This window comes from Musca autumnalis, unplaced genomic scaffold (genome assembly GCF_047663935.1).
Source record: "Musca autumnalis isolate F117 unplaced genomic scaffold, ASM4766393v1 scaffold_2, whole genome shotgun sequence".
NCBI lineage: Eukaryota > Metazoa > Arthropoda > Insecta > Diptera > Muscidae > Musca > Musca autumnalis.
Window position 1 is genome coordinate 92114968 of NW_027411755.1, and position 23070 is coordinate 92138037.

At 35.2% G+C, this 23070-nt stretch overlaps 1 protein-coding gene across 27 annotated transcripts in view; it reads right to left on the minus strand.

Moving 5' to 3' along the window:
- Nucleotides 1-23070, minus strand: part of Pax (paxillin) — a 103524-nt gene that overhangs the window by 40389 nt on the left and 40065 nt on the right. For 14 of the 27 annotated variants that reach the window (XM_073968286.1, XM_073968266.1, XM_073968276.1 and 11 more), the window contains 2 exons: nucleotides 3877-4058; nucleotides 3504-3753 (listed from right to left, as the gene is read on the minus strand). In XM_073968286.1, coding sequence (XP_073824387.1) covers nucleotides 3504-3753; nucleotides 3877-4058 — 432 coding nt within the window. Of the gene's footprint in view, nucleotides 1-3503; nucleotides 3754-3876; nucleotides 4059-4148; nucleotides 4355-6359; nucleotides 6529-20434; nucleotides 20842-23070 lie in introns of those variants that run through there. The other 13 variants (XM_073968285.1, XM_073968293.1, XM_073968277.1 and 10 more) reach the window with 12 other exon arrangements.

Here is a 23070-nt window from a genome sequence, read left to right on the forward strand (position 1 = left end):
TATGCAAAGTTTGTACTAAATCGGTTAGTCGCGAAAAAATGAAACTTTGTGTGGGTGGTACCCGAAGGAGTGGACCGATATAGTCCAAATTCAAAACTGATCTATATCGTAAAAAATCGGTTACTCCATTCGAGAGTTATCTTGCCTTTTCAGTTGTTGGCCGAATGTTTTTACAGACTCTGGCTAATTATCTCAGGAAGTAAGGATTTGCTTCCACGGACTACCTGATGGCCTTAAACTGTACCTTTCGAAATTTTCAAAAGGAAATTTTGTGTTAAAGGTATCCGAAGGAGTGGATTGACCATATTCGGACCATATATACAGTTCCTCCAAGCGACACAAAAAGGGATATGCAGAAAGTATTTACGCAGCTTTTTAATGCATTCGGTTGACAATTTAGAAACACGTTATAAGTCAATCAACCCGTTTACATTGTTAAAAAATTATATTAGCTAAAATACTAAGAATTTTAGCACCAAGTGAAAGTCGTACAGCAATTATAAAGACAAAGTAATTGTTAATATAATTAATTCTACTATGTACATTAGGGATATAACTTTTTGCACTTTTTTGCAAATATCAAAAATTTCCACATGGTACTGGTGTTGTATTTTTTTAGTTATAGCCCTATGTAGAAGCACGCGATTTGAGAACAAATTGGTCCAGAACGGTTTGATAATGATTTTAAATTAGATTACAAAAAAATAAGAATTTTAATGAAAAGCAAATATGTTGTTATAACAGATAAAATTAAAAAATGCATTACTGAACTTCAATGCATTTGGTGCGGAAACTTTTTTCGCGATAGAGAAAAAATTACACATTATTTCATAATAGTTTTTCATGCTCTACACGGCTATGTGGTGGTATTTTTTTGGTTATAGCCCTAATTTACATGTTCTTGTTTTTTGTTAAATCCTACGATCGATTTAGTGTAACATCATTGCTTCTTTACAATTGATAGATCAATTCTGGAAATTTGTACCCGATTAAATGGGAAAGAAGCGTAAAAATAAAATGAAAATTATTTTTATGAAACCACATGAGAAAATAATTTTTTTCAACTTTACAAAAACAATTTTTTTCTATTCAGCAGGTATCGAAAATTAAAACTGCAACGCTATCCAATACATATAAAATATTTAAAATAGTTCCAAAATTAAATTAATAATATTTTCTTGTGGATAGTTTAAAACACGAAGCGCAAAATGAGTTGATTTTTAGTGTCCCAACACTCTAATCGATTGATAAAAATATTTGGAAGCTTATTTTTCCAATGTGCAGTCAAATTTTTGTCAATTGGTGATAAAAAGGAGTAGAAAAGTTATATATAAATTTATCCAAGAGCAATGTTTAGAATATCAAAACAACACAAATGAATGCATAAATTTTCTTAAAAGAGTGTAATTTTCATAGATGCAACAAGTTTTGTGCGGATCCTGACATTACACTCTGAAAAATCCCACAAATCGCTTCTTGTCTAATACGCGAATAATAGAACATAACGCATCAGTGTATCCGTGAGGGTGTGGGGTTTATCTTTCAGATTTGAATTGGAAATTATAAAACAATAGCGGTATTCACTCATTGTGTTAGATTTACAACTCTTGTTTATGTACTAGGATTTTTACAACGAAATGTAAACGTCTTTTTTGTGAATATTGTAAACAAATCAAAACATCTTAACATAATCGTCAGTCTATCTTTTAGTTTGAGTGTTATTATACTTTTTCATAAAAAAAAAAATTCTTGGCTTCCATTCTTTTATTCCTTTTATTTTTTCCCATTTTTCTACCACAAAACAAAACTCCGACATAAAATAAAACTCACAACAAAGTGGTGGCAAAACAATTCGCTGTTCTACACCCTTGTAAAAGTACAATGGAATGTTTACAATACTTTTAGGTCGAGTAAATTAACAACCCAGTGGTAAATTAATCTTTCATGTATTTTATTGTGGTGGTATTGTAAACAGTTGTAGATCTACTATATTAACAGCATGTACAAGATCTACAATGCCACTTTACCACCATGAGTGAATACCGCTAATAATTTTTTGATGTCATTTCAAATCGAACTATAAAATTTTACAATTTAAATGAATTCTTACTACCTGGCGAATAATGTATTGGACAAGGCAAGCGTTGTTCTTCCCCCAAAACTCTGACTTCAATCATAATATTTGCGGTCACTGGTATTAAATAATTGTTTCAATAACATTAGTTCGCTAGACTGTAGTCCATGTTTGAACAATAAATCGACTATAGTGGTTGTATTGCTGGAAAATGTCTCCAGACGATTTATACTTCCAAACATCCTTATAGGAGAGATTTTCAAAACAATCGGCGATATTTTACACTACAATTGTACAAAACTAGTCAAAAATATTCTAAATCGATTACAGAATTCAACTGAAACAAGAAACATGCGGAAGGATTAATTATATTAATAAATATTTTGTCTTTATAATTGCTGTACGAATTTCGCTTGGTGCTAAAATTCTTAGTATTTTAGCTAATTTAATTTTTTAAAAATGTAAACGGGTTAATTATTTTCTTATATCGTGTTTCTAAATTGTCGACCGAATGCACTAAATAGCTGCGTAAATTCTTTCTTCATATCCCCTTTTGTGTCGGAGATATAATAAGTCAATTAAAAAATTTCATTGGCTGTACGACTTTTGCTTGGACGCACTGTATGTCTGCAAGAAATATCTCTTTTGGTATGCAAAGTTTGGACTAAACTGTTTTATCCGTTCGATAGTTATCGTGCACACAATTTTGAACTTTTCTGGGGAAATATCCGAAGGTGTAGACGGATATGGCGATCTTCGAACATCATCTAAGTTTAGACAACATATTATCGGGACGCAAAATTTTTACCGATTGATCCGTTCGAGAGTTATAGTACGCACCAACCAGACAGTCGGTTAGGCAGGCAATCCCACGGCAGCGGGTTCTTTCGTACCGGATTAACTTGAAACCATAGTGTTTCGGCTAGCGGCTGCCAACCCAGCATCAAACCTATGCTTCTACGTAGGTTTCATGCTGTTACAACAACAACAATGGACAGGTCCGATTCTAAATTGTCTGAAACGAATTTCTAAAACCATTATTTTTAACGTATCAAAGTGAGTTGTACCCTCTGTTGCCTAAACTTTAGGCTCTAAAGCCTGACGTTATAAAATAGTTATATAGGGTACATACTTTTTTATATAGAAAAGAAATTTCACAAACGAAACGGTACAAATATATTTAAAAAGTCATTCTCATGTTAAACTATGAATCCGAGGACGATATGGTCCAGTAACAGGGGTTTTATGAAGGACCTGAAATATCCCTATACATACAGACTTTTCACCCGTGTTTTATTTCATTTTCTCAACAGAACAACAACTATTTAGTTGTTCATTTTTAATGTGTATTTCAATTTTGAATAAAAACAGTGTATAATTCTCCCCAATTTTGAATAATTATACTTGTCGAATTAATCAAATTACTAACCTTTTCTATCGTAGCCATTGCCATTGTAACGGGCACTGCTCAAATCTTGCAACAATGAATCCAATTCGGATAAATTACTCGCCGTATTCAGCTGCTGTGAAGGGCCTCCGCCATTGATGCCATTGTATGCTTGCCGTGGTATGGCTCCTTGATTTTGATATTGACTAGAAGTGGTGTTGGGTGGTGCATTGTACCCCCCAGATGGCGATACAGATGTACGTGTTTCCGAATAATGCTCTTGGTAGATTGGCTGAAGTTGATTACGATGATGATAATGTTGGCATTGATGACAGCAAAAAACGACAATTTAAATAAGAAAAAGATTAAATTATTTTATATGATATTCACTAAGGGCAATCAGATACATTCATACCTGGGTCGGAGGAGGAGCTTTGCCCCGTAGACTGCCATAGCCCGATGATGATTCGATGTAATTGTGCTGTGCTTGAGGTACTTGACGCTGTTGATGTACTGTCGTTACTGTTTGAGTTGTACCATATTGTTGTTGCGGTTGATGACCGGGAACACTATTCTGCAAATCGGCAAGTAATGCATCTGCAACAAAGAAACAAATACAAACAATTATTATTAATCACAACTGAAGTCAATTGAAATCTATTAATAGAGTGAGTATGGGAAAAATACCAAGATTGTCATAATCGCCCGATTTACTCATAATGGACTTTTCAACTGAATGAAATGGAGTTTCTAGAGTGGTGTTGTTATTGTCAGTGGCGAAAAGAAAGAAACATTCATTCGACAATGACCAACTAAATGTTACGACTAACCACAATGATTGGAGACACTTATCAGTATGGAAGAGAACCTGAAAGTAAAACTCTCACACCAGTGAAAAATTTATCTTTGCCTTTCCGTATAGTTTTCGTTTTGTTTTCAACGCAACTTTTCTTATCGAAAGAAATTCACGTTCAAATAGAAAATATGTATGTAGGTAATTCATAAGAATAGTATGAGACAAAAATTCACAACAATAAAGGTAAATTTGTAACAAAAGCAAAACAAATAGACGGTTGCTTCGTAACAAGTTTATCTTAGAAAATTTTTTATTATTATGTAGAAGTTTTTTTTAATTATGGTGAGAAAAGGCTTTAAAACAGAAACATTCAACAATGTGTAAGTCATTTTCTTCTACCGATCTAATTTCGGTGATGGCGGTCAAGTGGAGAGTAAGTTGTAAACATATAAATCGACATATGCATTTTGCTGGGATATGTAACAAATGCACATGTCGATCTAACTTAAACCGATGCACCGGGTTTAAAATTAGTGTTGGGCAATCTCGTTCATTGAGCGGATCAATCGTTTTCATTTCGTTCACTATATCGTTCTTTTCGTTCGTTGGCTCATTTTATTTCAATATTGCATTTCAGTAGAGTAGAGTTTTGCCAATTTAGTTCAAATGAATGACCTAGTTCACTATTTAGTTCAATGGCCTCCGCTCGTTTGTATACGTAATTTCACACGTTAGTTTGTATAACATTTCTCCTACTTTTTGGACTAGGACAATGAACTATGAACTAGATTGTCCAATTCTACAGTAGAGTTTTGTCGTTCATGGACAAACTTGTTCAAATGAACGATTCCGCGACTTGAACGAACGGAACCATATCCAACTTGGTTCATATCGCGTTGCTCGATCTAACGCAGCTGTTATGTAAAAGTATGTTGGTGGTCTGCTGCTAATTTCGTAAGCTGCAATGTTCTGGCAATGTCTTTGGAATGAAAATTTCTCCAATTCATTGGAAGTGCATTTTCACCAATTCTTCGGAATCGCATTAGTAGATGGTAATTTGAACTCATTCTTAAGAAAATTTTGAAAGCACAATTTCTCGTCGATGTATAAATGTATAAAAATAGTAAACGTCAAAAATTGTGATATTTTAGCGATGGCATGTTAGCGAAAACAAGTTCCGTAGTAATAAGTGTGCTGTTCTTATTATAATCAAATGATAGACCTTCGCATCTTCAAAGTTATGGGAAACTTGACTTTAAATTGACGATAAAACAGATAAGAGAGTATCAGTCAACTGTACCGACAGATATATATCCTCAGAAAAGAAGCAAACACAATATTTCTGACGTCTATAGGTTTTTTTTTTTTTGAGTTTTTGGGCCAATTTCTCAGGAAGTCTTAGCTAGGGCCAGATACACAACATGTTGCCAAATATTTAAAAATTATACCAGTCCTGAAACTGCATTCTGCAACGTATGGACCAAATCGGCTTCTCTATTCACAACGATCCGAGAAAAGCTCTTAAGCTTCACTTTTTCCGAATTTTGTGTGGGAGGTACCCTAAGGTGTATTCGAACACGATCTATGCCTGGAAGTAATATCATATGCAAAGTTATGACCAATTCGGTTACTCCTTTCGAGAGTTGTCGTGCGCACATTTTAGTGAAAAATTTTGAACTTTTGTGGGGAGGTACCGGAAGGAGTGGACCAATATACCCATTTTCAAACTTAGAATAAATCGGCTAAATCGACTCCAAATTGTCTGAAACCGATTTCGTCCAAACATACTTGGGGACTAAACCCATTATTTCTGAGAGGCACATTTTTGGTCGTATCAAAGTGTGTATACCCTCTTTAGCCTAAAGGTTTTTCGGTAAAAAAAATAGGAACAGAATTTCGCTACTGGCCAGACATCTTTTTAGTTCTATTGTTGAGAGGCAATGAGAGTGTGTTTAAAATACATTTTTGGCGACATTAGGGTTAATAAGTTTTGTTTGACACAAATTTGGTTTATCAATATTTATGTTTGTTATCAAGCAGAAGAACTTTTCTCACCTGCAGTTATTTATATAGATTAAAATTGTACGGCGAACTTCACTTACCTAGACGTCTCTCGAATTCGCCCACTTTAAAGCTATCGTTTGGTGTGCTATGAAATGATGATGACAATAGTTTTGCTGACATTTTTTTCTAATTGGGCTTGAGAACTTTGGTCGTTTTTAATATTTTTTGTAGATCTCACACTTTGAGTTCGATATCTTTTATTTTATTCTGAATATGGTCAATATATTGAATAGTAACCAAATATCAATATCAAAACAAACAAAAAAAAAAAAAACAAACGAAAAAACCGCACATAGAAAGCAATGAGAGATAAGAAAACGTTGGTGTTAACGCTTCAATAATCCACACATAAATGGTAATGTTCACTATGTCAGAGGCGCGCAGTCATTCATATGTACATACAACAGCAGGTCAGGCGGACAAACGAATCATACCAATTTTGGGGAATTGGTACGAAAAGTTTTTTTTCTAATTTTTAAATTTTTTTGTTGTTGGCGAAAATGAAATTGAAATTGAGTTGTATTTTTTGTTGTATTAGGTTTGTAGAAAGATCATCGTCCACAACAACAACATGAAGCACTTGCAGAATCATGTTGGAGTGGTTCATCAAGTGGTCATAATGAATGGAGAAGAGCAAACAACCAAATCTAAATTAGATAATCTCTTAACTATTTATGTCCATCTTCAGCATAAACAGCGTTGAGGGGGATAATAGTCAACATATTATGCCCAAAAAAAGTTTCTACTCCAAGCTAATGGTCGGCGAATGAATGAATTTATTTTTAAGAATAGTCTAAACAACCCACTCCCACATTCTTAGCGGAAAACCAACCGCTGTCGTTCAAATGGCAAATAACTAGATTCGACGAGTTGTTCACTCTAGACTTGGCACTTCTGTTGTGGGCTGATACAATGTAGTTTTTTTAGGTAGCTTTGACCTAATAATGCTAAAAGTTTCTTGAATTTGTTGTTTTTGTTATTGTGTTGGTTTTTACACACATCCAATTTTATCAATACCAAAAATCAATGAAACTAAAATTCACAAACATTATGAAATTGAATAATCCCCACACTTTGGAAAACGCCATTATGGGTTTGCATGTCAGAACTAATTAAGGACAAATTTGCTTGGAACGCACAGTTTTAAAGTTTGAATGCCAAAAAGGTAGAACAATTATTTCAAATCAGTGTGGTATTTAGAGATATTCTTCAGAACATAGAACATAAAGTGATAAATTGGAAAATATGTTATTGTGACTATCTGGACACAGAGTTTTTGTAATCAATCAGAAACGAAAACCTAAAATGAAATTGTGAAAACAGGCAAGTGCGACCATTTCTTTGGCGAAGCGCTTTTATCGAGGAAAGCAAATGAATTCATTTTAATACTCTTTTCATTTGAGGCGCTCACCGCCGTCAAACTGACTATAAAGATCTAAACGGAACCATTTGAAATAAATGCTAAAAACTCTATTGCATTTAGTTATCGCCCCTAAAGCACGATATACTAAATGTGGGAAAAAGTGACACAAATCAAATTTTTCCAAAAATGCAAAAGTTCTCGGTTCACTTTGTATGGGGACTAACCATAATTTTAACCTTTTGGTACGAAGGGTTTACAACTTCTATTAACACAAAATTTCAAATAAAATCCGATTCAATTAAAAAAGTATAGAAAAACTTCAAAATAGGTTCTCAGGTTTGGGAGGTTCTCAGAAGGCTCCTGCATTTTTCTCTAAACACACAAACATTTCAATCTTGGAATGAACATTTAACGGAAACTACAGAAGCAATGCAATCTAAATTTTTTCTAAGTGTATCACACTTTCTAGGCTTAGCAGAAAAATATATATTTCAATGGTTTTCAGGGAAGTAGAGGCATAGCTGCAAAACACGCTTCATTCCGAAGATATAATCAGGTTAAGTCATATCAAAATAAATACTGTATATTCTTTTGATTTGAAATACTCATAATAGAAGCCCTGACCGGCTTTAACATGACAAAGCCCAGGACTGATCTTGGTCCCTCTTTCATCTTAAGTGGGGCGTTAGGTAAGTACCAACCCTACAAATAAACGTGCTATGAAAAAAAACACCTCTAAAACGCCCCCCGCAAACGTTTTAAGGGCCATGATCTGCCAACCTGCACCTGAAATTTTCGCACTCTTATAGAGAAAGTGCTTTTTACGCACTGGCAGATGTATTTGCATAGTACAAGGCCGATATTAATGCCATACAGGAAATACGATAGATTCGGAAAAGTGTCAACAACACCTAATGTTGACGCACTGTATTATAGCTGCCATGTCACAAAGCATGATTTTGATTGGGGATTTGTAGTTAGTCGGAGCTTAAAACATTCAGTCTCCAGCTTCAACCCGGTAAATGAAAGACTCACTACAATTCGGATAAATGCTAAATTTTTAAAAACATCAGTTTAATTTGCGCACTTTTTCCCACTGAAGAATAGGACGAGCGCTTAGAAGAAAAATATGATTGATGTGCTGCTAATGACATTAAAGTTATTCCAGGGGATTTTAAGGTCAACATTGGAAAGGAGAGTATCATTGGCCCAACAGTCGGGAAATTCAGTCTTCACATTGGAACGTCTGACAATAGAACGAGGCGATATACTTCGCAGCAGAAAAAAAATTCTAGATTTAATGATCTCTAAATCAATAAGGGCACCTGGCTGTCACCAGATAAAAGAAAAAACAAGAAATTAAATTAATCACGTTGTGATATATGGAAGACATTCATCGAATGTTGTTGGATGTACGATCATTCCTAAGAGCAAACATTGACTCGGTCCACCACCACCTTGTTGCAGAAAAGGTACGTATCCGATTAAAAGTATCAAAAAAAGTACGAATAGACACAACACGAAATTTGGACATCGGTAAGCTGCAAACATAACAGATAGCCACAGCATATTTTACTCAACTGGCCCTATTGCTTAATGAAAGCAATACAGTGGAAAAGTATTGTCCAGTCCATGCAAACATCGAGAGAAAGTGAGCATCATTCTCATTAACATGAGAATACTCGATATTTATAGAGTTTGGTTTTCATTATTTCAAAAACTGAAAATCCAATTGATAATTCCCTTCGCCGGGATGATATCATGATATTGGTAGCGATCAGTAAACGCTGTCAGTGCGTTTTGTAAAGATTACTCTCTATAATACACCTTTTCAGATGTAATTCGAATCATTTTAGTTGTAATTCGAGAATTCCATATGTAATTCGTAACATTTTATTTGTAATTCGAGAATTCCATTTGTAATTCGAAACATTTCAACTGTAATTCGAATTATTCTATTTGTAATTCGAAACTATCCATTTGTAATTCGAATTATTCCATTTGTAATTCGAATAATTTCATTTGCAATTTGAATTATTCTATTTGTAATTCGAATTATTCCATTTGTAATTCGAATTATTTTATTTACAATTCGAACTGTTTTATTTGTAATTCGAATTATTCTATTTGTTATTCGAATTATTCCATTTGTAATTCGAAACATTTCGTTTGTAATTCGACATTTTTTGTTTCAAATTTCGAATGGAATAATTCGAATTACAAATAGAATACTACGAATTTCAAATGGAATAATTCGAATTATTTCATTTGTAATTAGAATTACAAATATAATAATAAGAATTCCAAATGGAATAATTCGAATTAAAAATAAAATAATTTGAATTACAAATGAAATAATTCGAATTGCAAATAAAATAATTCGAATTACAAATAGAAAAATTCGAATTCTCGAATAACAATTAAATTGTTTCGAATTACAAATGGAATAACCGAATTACAATTAAAATGTTACGAATTACAATTGGAATGTTTCGAATTACATCTGAAAATGGTGTAGAGAGTAATATAAAGTTAAGCCATTGGCCAGACTTAAACAATCATAAAGGGAGAATTGGCTTTTCCGCATGAAAAAGAGATAAATGGGAAAGCGGGAATGTGAAAAAGTCGAGATGTACAGAAGCAGGAATGATGTCCGATAATCATACCAAAGAGTGAAATATCAAACTGATGGCTTTAGTACATCTTCCTTTAGACACCAGTGAAGCAATCTGGTTACAGATACAGATAGTGTACTCAGGATGTGGAAGAGTATTTTGCCAAACTGTTGATACCCAATGTTGGAGAAGACGACGAAAATACCACAGATCCGGTCCCAGATGATTGTATTGAGTGTATAACGTCCGACCAAGATAACGTGAAGGCAGCTATAAACCGGCTGACAAATAATAATGTAGCAGTTGTCGATGGCTTACCAGACGAGCTGTTATAAACCGGAGGCCTCGCCCTCAAGAAAGAAGATAAGACTGTGTGCTCAAACTATAGGGGGATAAGTCTGCTCCCTATCGCATATAAGGTAGTGTCTGAGATGATACTGTTTGAACGACAAATGCCTATGTTCAATGAAATAATAGGGTCATACCAATTCGGTTTTAGACCAGGCAAATCCATCATTGGCCAGATATTTACCTTGTGGAAAATCCAGGAATAATATAAAGCATCCTTTGCCAGTCCTATACGTTCAAAGGTATTCCAAGCCATGTCTGAATTTGATATTCCCGCAAAACTCATTAGACTTTGTAAGATGACACTAACTCATACCCGGTCCTCTGTTAAAAAAAGAAAAGAATCTCTTCCAAAAGTTTAGTAACAAGAGAGGTTTCAGAACGTATTTCGTGTGACCTTTTCAACATTCTGCTGGGAAAGGTAATTCGAGATGCAAACGTTAACAGAGATGAAACAATATACACATGTTAATTGCTTATCCTGACGATATTTACATAATGTGTCGAACAGTAAAATATGTAACTGATGCCTTTGAAGAGGCCGAAAGAGATTTTTTTTAAAATGGATACGGCAGAAAACGACGGCAAGACATTCAATTGTAAGGAAAATTTTTCCTGCGTATCCGAAATTTGCACCTATCTGTAGGAGGACTTAAATCCCCGGCCGAAGTCCGGCTACTTAGTAAAACTTTAAATTTTAAGGGAAGTTTTGTTCGCGTTGCTTAAATTTGCACCTGTCCATAGGAGAAAGTCTTTAATCCCTGGCTGAAGTCCGACTACTCAGGCAAACTTACAATTTTAAGGAAAAAAATGTTGTTTGCGTGACGAAATTTTGACCTGCTCCAGAATTCTAACTAAATTCTAAATTTCTTAAGCTTTCATTTGATACCCATATCAGTTCTGAAAAAACTTGTTATATTTCGGATTTTTTACCCCGACTTTCGGTTCAAACAACCGGTTATGACCGATATGTATATATATGGTAAACATTTCAGATCCGAAAGTTATAGCTAAACTAGTATTGTTCCTGTTTCCGAAGCCTGGGTTCTTGCGAAAGCTCATAAGGCTGTGCTTGGTGTGTTTGAGAGAGCAAAATGCTTCGAAAGATCTACGGGCCAATATGCCTTGACATCGACGCATCAGTATAGTTAAACGTATCGAGATACTACGATTGTCTTGGCTAGGCCATATCATAAGATGATGAACCCCCTAAAAAGGCGTACAAACAGAACTGGAAGGCTAGGGCTTCGATGGAGTAAACAGGTGAAAGACGAAATAAAAAACATGATATTCCAAATTGGGAATGAAAAACAACAAATAGAGCGGGTGAAAATCTTTTGTTAGTTCGACCGATTCCAAGTGATTTTAAAATGTACATACCGTCGAACTTTTCTATAACAAGCATCCCTGTAACGAATACTCCTTCAAAACTAAGTTGTTTTTAGAGCACAAGTAGAAATTCCCACACAAAATAATATCTCTATAAGGATTTTTTAACTTAGTAATTAGTCGGTCCCAAGTGCTGCGTTATAGAGAAGTTCCACATTATTTTAATTTCATTGTGCCTTTCCGTACGCGGATGACGACATTAAGTCGATGGATGATTTTCAAATGATGGGACAGATGATCCCTTTCCCAATTATACACATTTATTAAAATTTGAGAGTGTTTTAAGTTAATAAAAACTGAATTTTCTTTTCAATTCTCACTGAAGTATTTCAGGCTCTACCAATCAAATATTATTCATGTCTGTGATGTAACAATAATTTTTGGTAGGTTTGGTTTTTATACAAATTGACACCTTTCTTACCTTTTTTCTACTAAAATATCGGGTATGTGATGAAACCCGAATCGACTCGATTTGCAGAATCGAAATGGTATATAATCGGAGTGCCGTTGCTGATATATATCGTTTTCCATCACATACCTGTATACCTTTTGCAAATACAAATATTAATTGAAAATCATTTAATAAAAAAATATTTTTTTAAATTTTAAATGACGGAAAATATACAATTTTAGAATGAAGTTTTTTCAACATTATTTTTTGTGCTAGTTTCGTCATTTCGCGTTTATTTTTTTAATAATTTTATGGAACATTTCCCTCGTTTTGTGTCGAACACCTGTGTTCATTGTGAGAGAGAAGGTGGCCAATGCCAAATATCTAAAAAAATCATAAAAACGCAAAATAAAAACAAACATAGCTATAAGAAAATACATACAATAACCACAAATGTATCAATGGAAATCACGAAATAAAAATCGTAATGGCGACCCACGTTTGCATTTCAACAGACGACAACTGTTGTCGCACAACGCGCAAAATTCATTCATATTAGTTGCCAATCCAAATTACACCACGCGGAAAACTATTTATGAGCTGTTTTAGAACGTAGTGTAAAGTTTTTAAGATTTTTCAAAATATGTTAATACGAGGACCAATGTCAATACGATGCATGATAGCTCATGTTAAAAAAACTTGGTCTATTGCAAAATCAACAACAAACTCTTAGGTTATTTATGGCTGATAGGAAATTTAGCGACAACTTTTAACACTGATGCCACTAAAAAATTAGGAACATATTCTGAATAGTGTTTCCCATCACTTTCCGTTTTTTTGTCTATGCGTGAATTTTATTTCTGATACGAAATTTTATTCGATTGATAGTAAAAATAGAAGATTTATGAATTGATTGAAACATAAGTATGATGTCATAGATTTCCCAATAAACTATACCCTCAAAGAAAAAATATCAAACAATTAAAAAGAAAACACGTAATATACACATTGGTTTAATTCAGGAAGCTAAAACTGTAGAAAACAAGATTTCTGGACGTAACTATAATATTACTAATGTTTTTTTTTTAATACGAGGAATCGAAAGATATAACATATCTCAAAATACCTCAAAAAAAGGTATGTTTTCATTTCTCTCCAGATTTGTCAACCTTGTACGCTACACCACATTGCGTACTAATCCAAACAGGTTACATAGGAAACATGCCCACCAAAATTAGGGAACATTAGACATAAGCATAATTTCAGATAACCTAACAAACTTCGGACAGGAGTGGATGGTCTCCGAAAATCACTCCTTCTCTGGCCATCGTTATATAAGCTTTGAACTAATAAGACCACCGTCGGAACAAATCCAAAACCAACTGGACTAGCTAGGCTAGGGCAAGGAAAATATGAATGCATATGTTTGAAAGAGGTATGCACACCCGCCTTGCACGCTGAAGGTCGTGGGATCGATTCCCCGGCCGGGCAACATCAAAAATTTCAACGGTGGCAAAATACACCTCAGTAATGTTGGCGACATGGGTGCCACCGTGGGGCAATGGTATGCACACCCGCCTTGCACGTTAAAGGTCGTGGGTTCGATTCCCCGGCCAGTCAACATCAAACACTTTTCAACGGTGGCAAAATACCCCTCAGTAATGGTGGCGACATTTTCTGAGTATTTCAGCCTTGTACAACTTCTCTACAAGTGGTGTCTTAGACACGCCGTTCGGACTCGGCGATAAGCAGTAGGTCCCATATCATTGAGCTAATATGAATCGGGGTGCACTTATTGATATGAGAGAAGTCTCCCCTGTCCCGCCTGGGATGTTTGTGGAACAATTATAATGTTGGCGACATTTGCTGAGTATATCACCCATGAAAACTTCTCTACAAGTGGTATCTTAAGACACGCCGCACAGTGTTGCCGCAGTGGACAAAAATCGAAAAATGTGATGTTAACTTTTATATATGTTTCCGTTTCTTTACAGTAAACACATCAGATACGACGAATCTGAAAGAATTTTGTCGGTATGACCATCCATAACGAAGTTATAGCTCTTTAAATATGAAAAAGATTTCCCAGGTAATCTAAAGCGATAATCATATGAAAATTAGACGATCACTAAAATAATTATTTCTGAAAATTTTGGTGATAATATTAAAAGTTTTGGATGGGGATTTGATGGGTGGGCTATAAATATAAAATTTTAGTACAATAGGTTGACTTCAACTGGACATGGGCAAAGTACCGTTATCAAGAATTAAAAATTTAAAATTGATAAAAAATATATAAATTCTTCATATTTCGTACAGTATCTTTTGATTGCCACCTATCGCCACCTTGGCTCTTGATTTCCGTTAATTGGGCATCTCTTCCGAAGCTAAATTTGGATTTTTCTACAACTCGTTCAATTGTGATCGTGTTATTTTCTTAGGCCCCGGAATAGCTACGGGTAGCTGATAGATGCTGCAGCCACTCGCTACATACCTGCTGATCTAATAACCGATGAAAACCACATTTCATAGCAGAGGAGACGGACTAGCAAATGAGCCTGATGAGCTTAGTCGTACGAACCCTGAAGACCCGAGAGTTAAAGAGCTTACTCTTGAAGTCAACAGATTAGTAGGCGAACATAAGCGGAAAATGTGGCTAGTCCGCCTGAAGTAATGCAACATTGGTACGGGATTAAGTAAATTGTAGCAACGGTTAAATCACTCTCAAATCCGGTAATGAAGGATGATAGAACGTCTGTTACTTTCAACGGCGTGACAGTGACAGACCTGAAAAGGTGTGCGCGTCACTTTTAACCGGAAGTTTATAGAGCACCCCGAGAGTAATAGGACGAAGTGTGCTACACCATATAAGAGCCCTCCCAGCCGAGGAGGTACCACCGAAATCCAAATTCATACAAAGCGTTGGGCTCACATGGAATCACAAAGTTTATGCTTAAGCAATTGAATGAACGCGGGGTTGAGTATTTAACAAGTGTCCTCAATTCATCGTTAGCCACTCATACAGTACCAGAAGCCTTGAAAGTTGGCAAGGTGAAGCCAGGCAAAGATGCCAGTAGAGTTGAATAGTACAGACCGATCTCCCTCCTGTCGCCAGTAGCAAAGATTCCCAGATGAGAAGTATTATCCCAGTAGCATTACATATCCACACATAACAGTCGAGGACTGAACTAGAACAGGCCGTGCGACCGACCGATCAGATATGGTGGCTCTTAACCTATAGAAGACCTTCGATACCGTCAACCATGCCAAGCTGTTCTAGGACTTCCCTCCAGCCGTGTTTGAATCGTTGAAGTGGAGCAGGGAGTTCCCCAGCGGGGTTATTTCCCGACGACATAGAGATCGTAGTCGCCGATGTAATACAAATGTGATAGGCTAAATGTCTACATAGCAGATTTAGTGCAATCCACCCATCTGAGGAATATGAAAATATCAGCCGCAAAATCTCCCGCCACACTATTCACCACCTCGACTGCTGATTCGATGGTGCCCTGATTCGGACCACTAACTGCCCCAAAAAGTGGTCAAGCCACAGCTATTTGCGACAAAATCAGCACTTGGGGTGCTGAGAAAGAAACCGGCCTAAAGCTTTATAAGAGGTCATTTATAAAGCGATAGGCCGATCTGTGGTAAGCTATGCGCTGCCAGCATGTTATGCAAATGTAGCGCTAAACAGAATGTCGCCCTAAGGTCTGTAAAAGGGTGGGTCCTCATGACACGAGTGGGCCATCTTCATGAGGAGGATATTATACCGGAACATCACACTCAAAGATAAGTTTTCGATGCAATACCTATTTGGGTGTTACAGCCAAAATCTTGACTTTAAGCAATGAATTTCTGTTCTCTATTTTTTTGGTATTAGAGATATTAAATAGAACTATGTACTTGGATTTGCATAAAAATGTTTCCCTACCCTTAAAACTCGAGATTTATAGGGTGTATGTAGACTTTATTCTTTGACTGTATATGGGGTAACCCCTTAATAGTTTTTTTCTCGAATAACTCATACACACAGAAAGTACTGTTATTCAAAATGCCAGTAATGCTTAGTTTACAAATCCACTCGATTTCAACTGTCAATTCCTTTGCGTATACGTCAAATGAAAACTCATCTGAAATCCATTGTATTTCATTTGACATTTAAGCAATGGAATTGACAGTTGAAATCGAGTGCATTTCGTAAATGTAAACTTAGTGTAATTTGCTGTAATTAGGTGTGTTCGTTTACTCAACAATTTGTACAAATTGGTACAAGTCCAGTAACTTCTTGTAATCGACTAAGGTCTTTTGCATTGTACTGTAGAGTAAACGAACAACATCCAGTAACAATTCGTACAAATTTTGAGTAAACGAACACACATATTATAATCTATGTTTTCGATCTGGCAACAATGTTTTTGGCGTCAAATACAATTGTCTAACAAAACAAATTATAATCAGCTGTTAACTGAGCAGTACAAGCGTATATACCTATACAATCACTGTATTATGATTTAGGTTAAAGTGCATAAAATTAAAAAACTTTTAACAATAGTAGGAGCACAAAGTACAACTTCACCGTGCATTCCACAACGATGCATTGAATTTTACTGAAATTTTAAGAAAAATCATTGAAATACATTTTTCTCTTCTCAAAATTAGCATTGCTAATGCCTAATATCTAATAATAACCCGAACTCTTAATGAACTTTGACATTAAACATTGCATGTCAGTAATTTATTTATTGGAGTGCCATAATTATACACATAATGATGAAATGAATAGAAGGAGGGAGGATGGATGGATGGGTACTGCTGGGGTAGAGTCATATTACAAAAGTATGACTGACATCCGACAATTAATAAATGACGACTGCATATTCGACCACCATATTTATGAAGTCAAAATTGTGTGGCATAAGTTTAAGATAACGGCAGCGAGTGACAGAAACAATTTACCCAACCAACTGCACATAAATTGACAATTACGATGGCAATTAACTTCAACATTGGAATTAAGTTGGTGGAGTATGGAAGTTGCTTGTTGATGGTGTTATTGGCTAAAGTGATATGATGAGATAAACAGAAGCGTCAAATCAGCTGCCACATGTCCACTGAGCATATTAAATTCAATTAACTTGCACAACCACAAGAAGTATGGAAAGAGTTATAATTTGGGGGAAGATTTTTTTGTGGAAAGGAATCCATGGAGTTGTGAATGTTAATGTTGTGACTCCTCCTTTATCATTTTTTGTTTCGATCGATGTTCCCCATAATAAAATTAAACCATTGCAATAGCAAGCACAAGAACTACCAGTGGAAAACATTTCAAAACTATCCGAGGCCTGGCCTTAAACGGAGCATAATTTGTGCATATTTTAAACTTTGGCGTGCCAGCTGTCAGAAGGAGTAGCTTTCACATATCAAAGAGCGGGTGTGTAAATAAAATCCAATTTACTTAATATTTTTTTTACAGAAATAACTATTTTTCGGTAAGTATGGACTTCCCCAAGAATAAGCATTACCGTTATAGTAAAGACTACATTTTTGGTATCTTGTGGGGGAGGTACCGAAAAGAGTGGACGGATATAATCTATCATTGAACTTATGTAAATTTTGATAAATATAACTATGTACAAAGTTCAGACCAATTCGGGTACTCAAATTGTGTTCAGCAGTAATTTTTTTGGTGACCGCAGTGTTTTTTAGGCTGAGATAATAATAGGCAGCTCGTCCATAAATAAAATATATCATTGTAATCAGGACCACAACCTCTGTAGAAAAATTCATAAAGATCCGAGGGTCCTTAAATTGCACACAATCGCTAATTTGGCATTTGAAGGACTGGATTGATATTCTCCACTTCTTAACCTTTGGACCAATACAAATGACTATGGAAACAAACATCGCTCGGGTGGCACGGATTAACGCTAACCGATCGCCATAAAATAAAATGGAAAATTTTGGGGTCGCCCTAATGTGCATAATATTTATACCCTGCAGCACTATGTGGGGAGGGTATTATAAGTTGGTTTTGGCCAAAAAGTTTGTTACGCATCGAAATAATGGTCGTAGACCCATACATATATACCAAAATGAATATCTCGACGAGCTGAGTCGATCTGGCTATGTGTGTCCGTCCGTCCGTCTGGCAGTCAGTCCATCTAAACCTTGTAATCACGCTACAGGTCGCAATTTTAAACCGATCGTCACCAAATTTTGCGTGTTGATGAAGGTCCCGGAGGGGAAGAAGCCTATTATTGATTTTGGTGATGGTCGGATAATATCCAGGGGTCGGAACGGGGTACATCAAAAGCTGCTAATGAAAGTAGAAAATATCGCCTTTCTAACGATGTAACGTAGGTTGTCGTAGGTGGTCAAACAACGAAGATATCGCAATAAGCGCTAATTGAACCCACCTTTTCATTTTTTGATTTTAATAATAATGGCGAATATCACAGCTTTGGTTGGGGACCTTCCAAAAACAAAGTCTGACTATAAATCTTTACAATGATGCAAAGTAGGTTGGCGTAGGTGGCCAAATAACGGAGATATCGTAATAGTCGGTAATACATCCCATTTTTCCATTTTTTTTGTAATCACGCTACAGGGTGTTAATGGGGGTCCCCTGAGTAAGAACCCAATTGATTTTGATAATGTTGGATAGAACTCAGGGGTAGGAATGGGCAAGAACTTATTTGGAGAAAAGGTCAACGTTTTATTTCAAAGCCGATATATCTGTTTCTTCAAGAGGTATATCAAAAGCAAAACCTGGCAAGGAAAGTAGAAAATATCACCTTTACAACGATGTGAAGTAGGTTGTCGTAGGTGGTCAAACAACTGAGATATCGCAATATCCGGTAATGCATCCCATTTCCCGATTTTTTTGTAATCACGCTACAGGTCGCAATTTTGATCGGATCGTAACGAATTTTTTGGAGTTGAAGCGGGTCCCACGGAGGAAGAAGCCTAAGAAGAAGAAGGATAACATTCAGCAGCCGGAATAAACAAAAAGCTTATGTGGAGAAAATTCATTCTTATGCAAATATCTCGCTTCTGGTATGAGTATTCGAAAATGAAAGCCCGCCAATGGAAGAAGAAAAGATCTCCTTTATATTGATGCAAAGTGGGCAAACAACCGAGATATCGTAAGTGGGCAAACAACCGAGATATCGCAAAAGTTAGTAATATATCCATTTTTTTCATTTTTTGTAATCACGCTACAGGTTGGAATTTTGATCGGATAGTCACGAAATTTTAAGGGTTGATGATTTTGGTGATAGTCGGAAAATATTTAGGGGTCGGAATGGGGAAAAACTCATGTGGAGACAAATTCAAAGTTTTAATCTTTGTGAATATATAGGCTTCTAGTAGGTGTATTCCAACGGCAAATCCTGTCTATGGAAGAAGAAGATATTACCTTTACATTGTTGTAAAGTAGGTTGTTGAAGGTGGTCAAACAAGAGAGATACCACATTGCATCTAATTCTTCAATTTTATTTCAATCACTTTACAGATCGCAATTTTGGTCAGATGGTCATGAAATTTTGGTTGTGGGGGTCCCAGAGGGAAAAAGGCATATTATGTTTGGTGGTAGTCGAATTATATTCCCTAAAAGAAATGTTTACCCGTTAAAAGCTTATGCACAGGGGTAGTGGTGTAGGGTATCACATGGTCGGCCCCGTCCCGACTATAGCCTTTTCTCACTTGTTTTGTTTTACATTCACATAAATGTAAATAACAAATTTGCCTTGTCGAACCAATCGATTTTGTAAACAATCGCCGGAATGATGTTTATCATCGTATCCACCTTACAATGTTCCATTTGTTAACATTTACTCTTTGCATGTACATTCGTACATTTGTCGCCTCGCTTCACATAATGGTGGACAAAACAATGTTTAATTTATCTATTATATTAAAAAAATATTGGCATTGATCTCGCTATCAAAACTCAAAATTTGCTCAAAAACCATACAACATTTGTTTAGCAATAAAAAGTGTTTTTACATTCAACCGCTCGAAATAAAAATTGCAGGGAATTGTTTTTCACATTTTTTAGTTTGTTTATTTACAAAACACAATTCAATTTGATTTTCGCCATGACTGTGCCCTCATTTAATATATATTTTTAATTTATATATTTATATAAACATTTGTTTCAGTATTCTCTATTATTTTTCAAATAATATATTTCTATTTTTTTTTTATAAATTATTAAAGCACACACACACGTCCGCACATACAATATTGAATTTTCACGCGCCGAAATCGTTAATGCGACAAAAGTCGCTCGCAAAATCTTTAAGACTAACTGACAATGAAAACAAATGATGCTGCAAGAGCGTTCATCAAGATCTGGTCCGCACACTCACAACAGTTAGTGAACGAACTAGGCACAACATTGGTCAATCACTCACTTTTGGCGTTTGTTCCGTTGGTAAGTTTTTATGTTTCTCTTTATTATGTTTCCACCACTCAATTGTTGGTGTCAACATTGCGCTCAATAATAATTTCCAATTGAGAACATATCATGACTTGTATTGTCAGTAGTGCTGATAGTTTCTTTCCTTCTCAAAAAAGTAATTACAATGGTTAACACCAAAGAAAATCGTCAGTGTTCAGAAAATGCATATGATTCGATATTGTACGTATGTATGTACATTAGGGTTATGACTTTTTACAACCTCATATCCATACAATTAGATAAAATCTTAATTATAAGGTGATTTTTGTATTTGAAGTGACTGTAAGCAGATAGGTATATGTATAACTGAAAATAAGTTTCGAGCCACACGACATAACCAAAATGGCATAACCTTCTGTTATAGCTCATTTAGACTAGCCATAAATCATTAACTGGATTTAATAAATCCAGGACAAATCTCATTGCATTTAGATATACCTTTGGAGGATTTAAATGGCAGTCAGCTGATTTTTGTTCATAGCACAATTACCAAGGTACATATGCACCAGACCATCTGATCGAAAATGAAATGCCAAAAGAAGTTGTTGCAAATTGAATTCGTGCAATTCAAAAAACATACGAAAAATTACAACTTCATTGTTTAATATTGAAAATGTTAGCAAATAATAAATTATCTTATCGTTTGGACATCGTCAATATTAGTCTTGATTGAACAAAATCAACTTTCTATATCAAAGCAAGTTTAATTTTTACGCCTTGTTTGCACATTTTTATATTTTAAATTATTTTTGTTGTAGAAATTCATCGATGCATCTTCCCTGTTTCTTGTTCCAGCTTGCAACTTTTTGTATTTTATAGCAACATGTTGCAAAAAACAGAGTTGTACAAGAGGATTTATGCCGAATTTGAAACAATCCACTCAATACGAGGATTTATTTTTGTATGGGAAATCTGGTAGATTATCGTCGGATTTAGGAAATAAATCCTGATAATGCGCTAAATCCGGCTAATGAGGTCATATCTAATTGGCCTATATCATATATTATATACATAAATATATTTCATATATCATATCAATTAAAAGTCGTTTGTGCGTGACCTTTTCCAATATTTAAATATAATTAATTACTTAAATCTTGGTACAATTACTATCGTAAAATTTTGAGTATGTCATGTCACGGCAGCGGGTTCTTTCGTACCGGATTGACCCGGAACAACACAAAACCGATGTTCCGGCCAGCGGCTGCCACCTCAGTGTGTACATGTTTGTATTTGCACTGTTACAACAACAACAACATTTCTTTATGTTGTTGGGGAAATTACAACAACAATAATTTTATTAAAAAGGGATTTGACTTTTCATATTCGAACAGCTGGTGTGACACCACTACCTTGGTAATTATGCCATGACATAAATGGAATGAACGTTATTTTAGGCTTTAATAAGCAAAAGTTAATTGTCGCTACAGGAAATCATTTTTGAGAAAAAAAGGTCAAAAAGTCATAACTCTAATGCACATATGCAGAATCCGTCATAATCTACATTGTTATAGCTTTGTTCCTTTACTTTTTTAATGGTAAAAGTGGCGAAAGAGAAAAGTGTCATAATTGCTCTCTCATGAACAGTTTTACAAGGAAATTAAAGGAACGAAAAAATGGTAGATCTGGTACCAATGTCAAAAAGAAACATAAAAAATCAATTTTCTTCTTTTATTTTACAGTTTTTAATTTTGTTTTGTCAGCGTTCGACTTTTTCTTCTGTTTTGTTCATTTTTTCTCTTTATTGTCAAATAATCGTCAAACAAATGTCGAAAAATCAGTTCTACCATTTTTTACCTGAATAAATTTGTCTGGTAGCCTGTGGTAGAAGAGAAAGGCATTTTCGCTGCCTCTCCTCTCCCACTCTCTTAAAAGTTGCTTCCAGTTTTACTTTTTTGGGGGTTAAGGAACTCTTTGCAGGTTAATAATGGTAACCTCAGGTAAGTAAAGAAACACAACTTACATGAACATAATTTTTAGTAACTGTTATACCCTAGACAGACGGCAGCGTTAATTTGCATTAACTGCCTTAATTCAAATTAATTCGTGCATTATCCACATTCTTAATGCACAAAATCAAAGGAAATTTAAACTGTATTTAGGTATTTCAATATGGCAATGCTGTAAAAGAGTGCCCATATTCATGTAGGAGAGAGAGCATATTCATGCTCTGAGACAC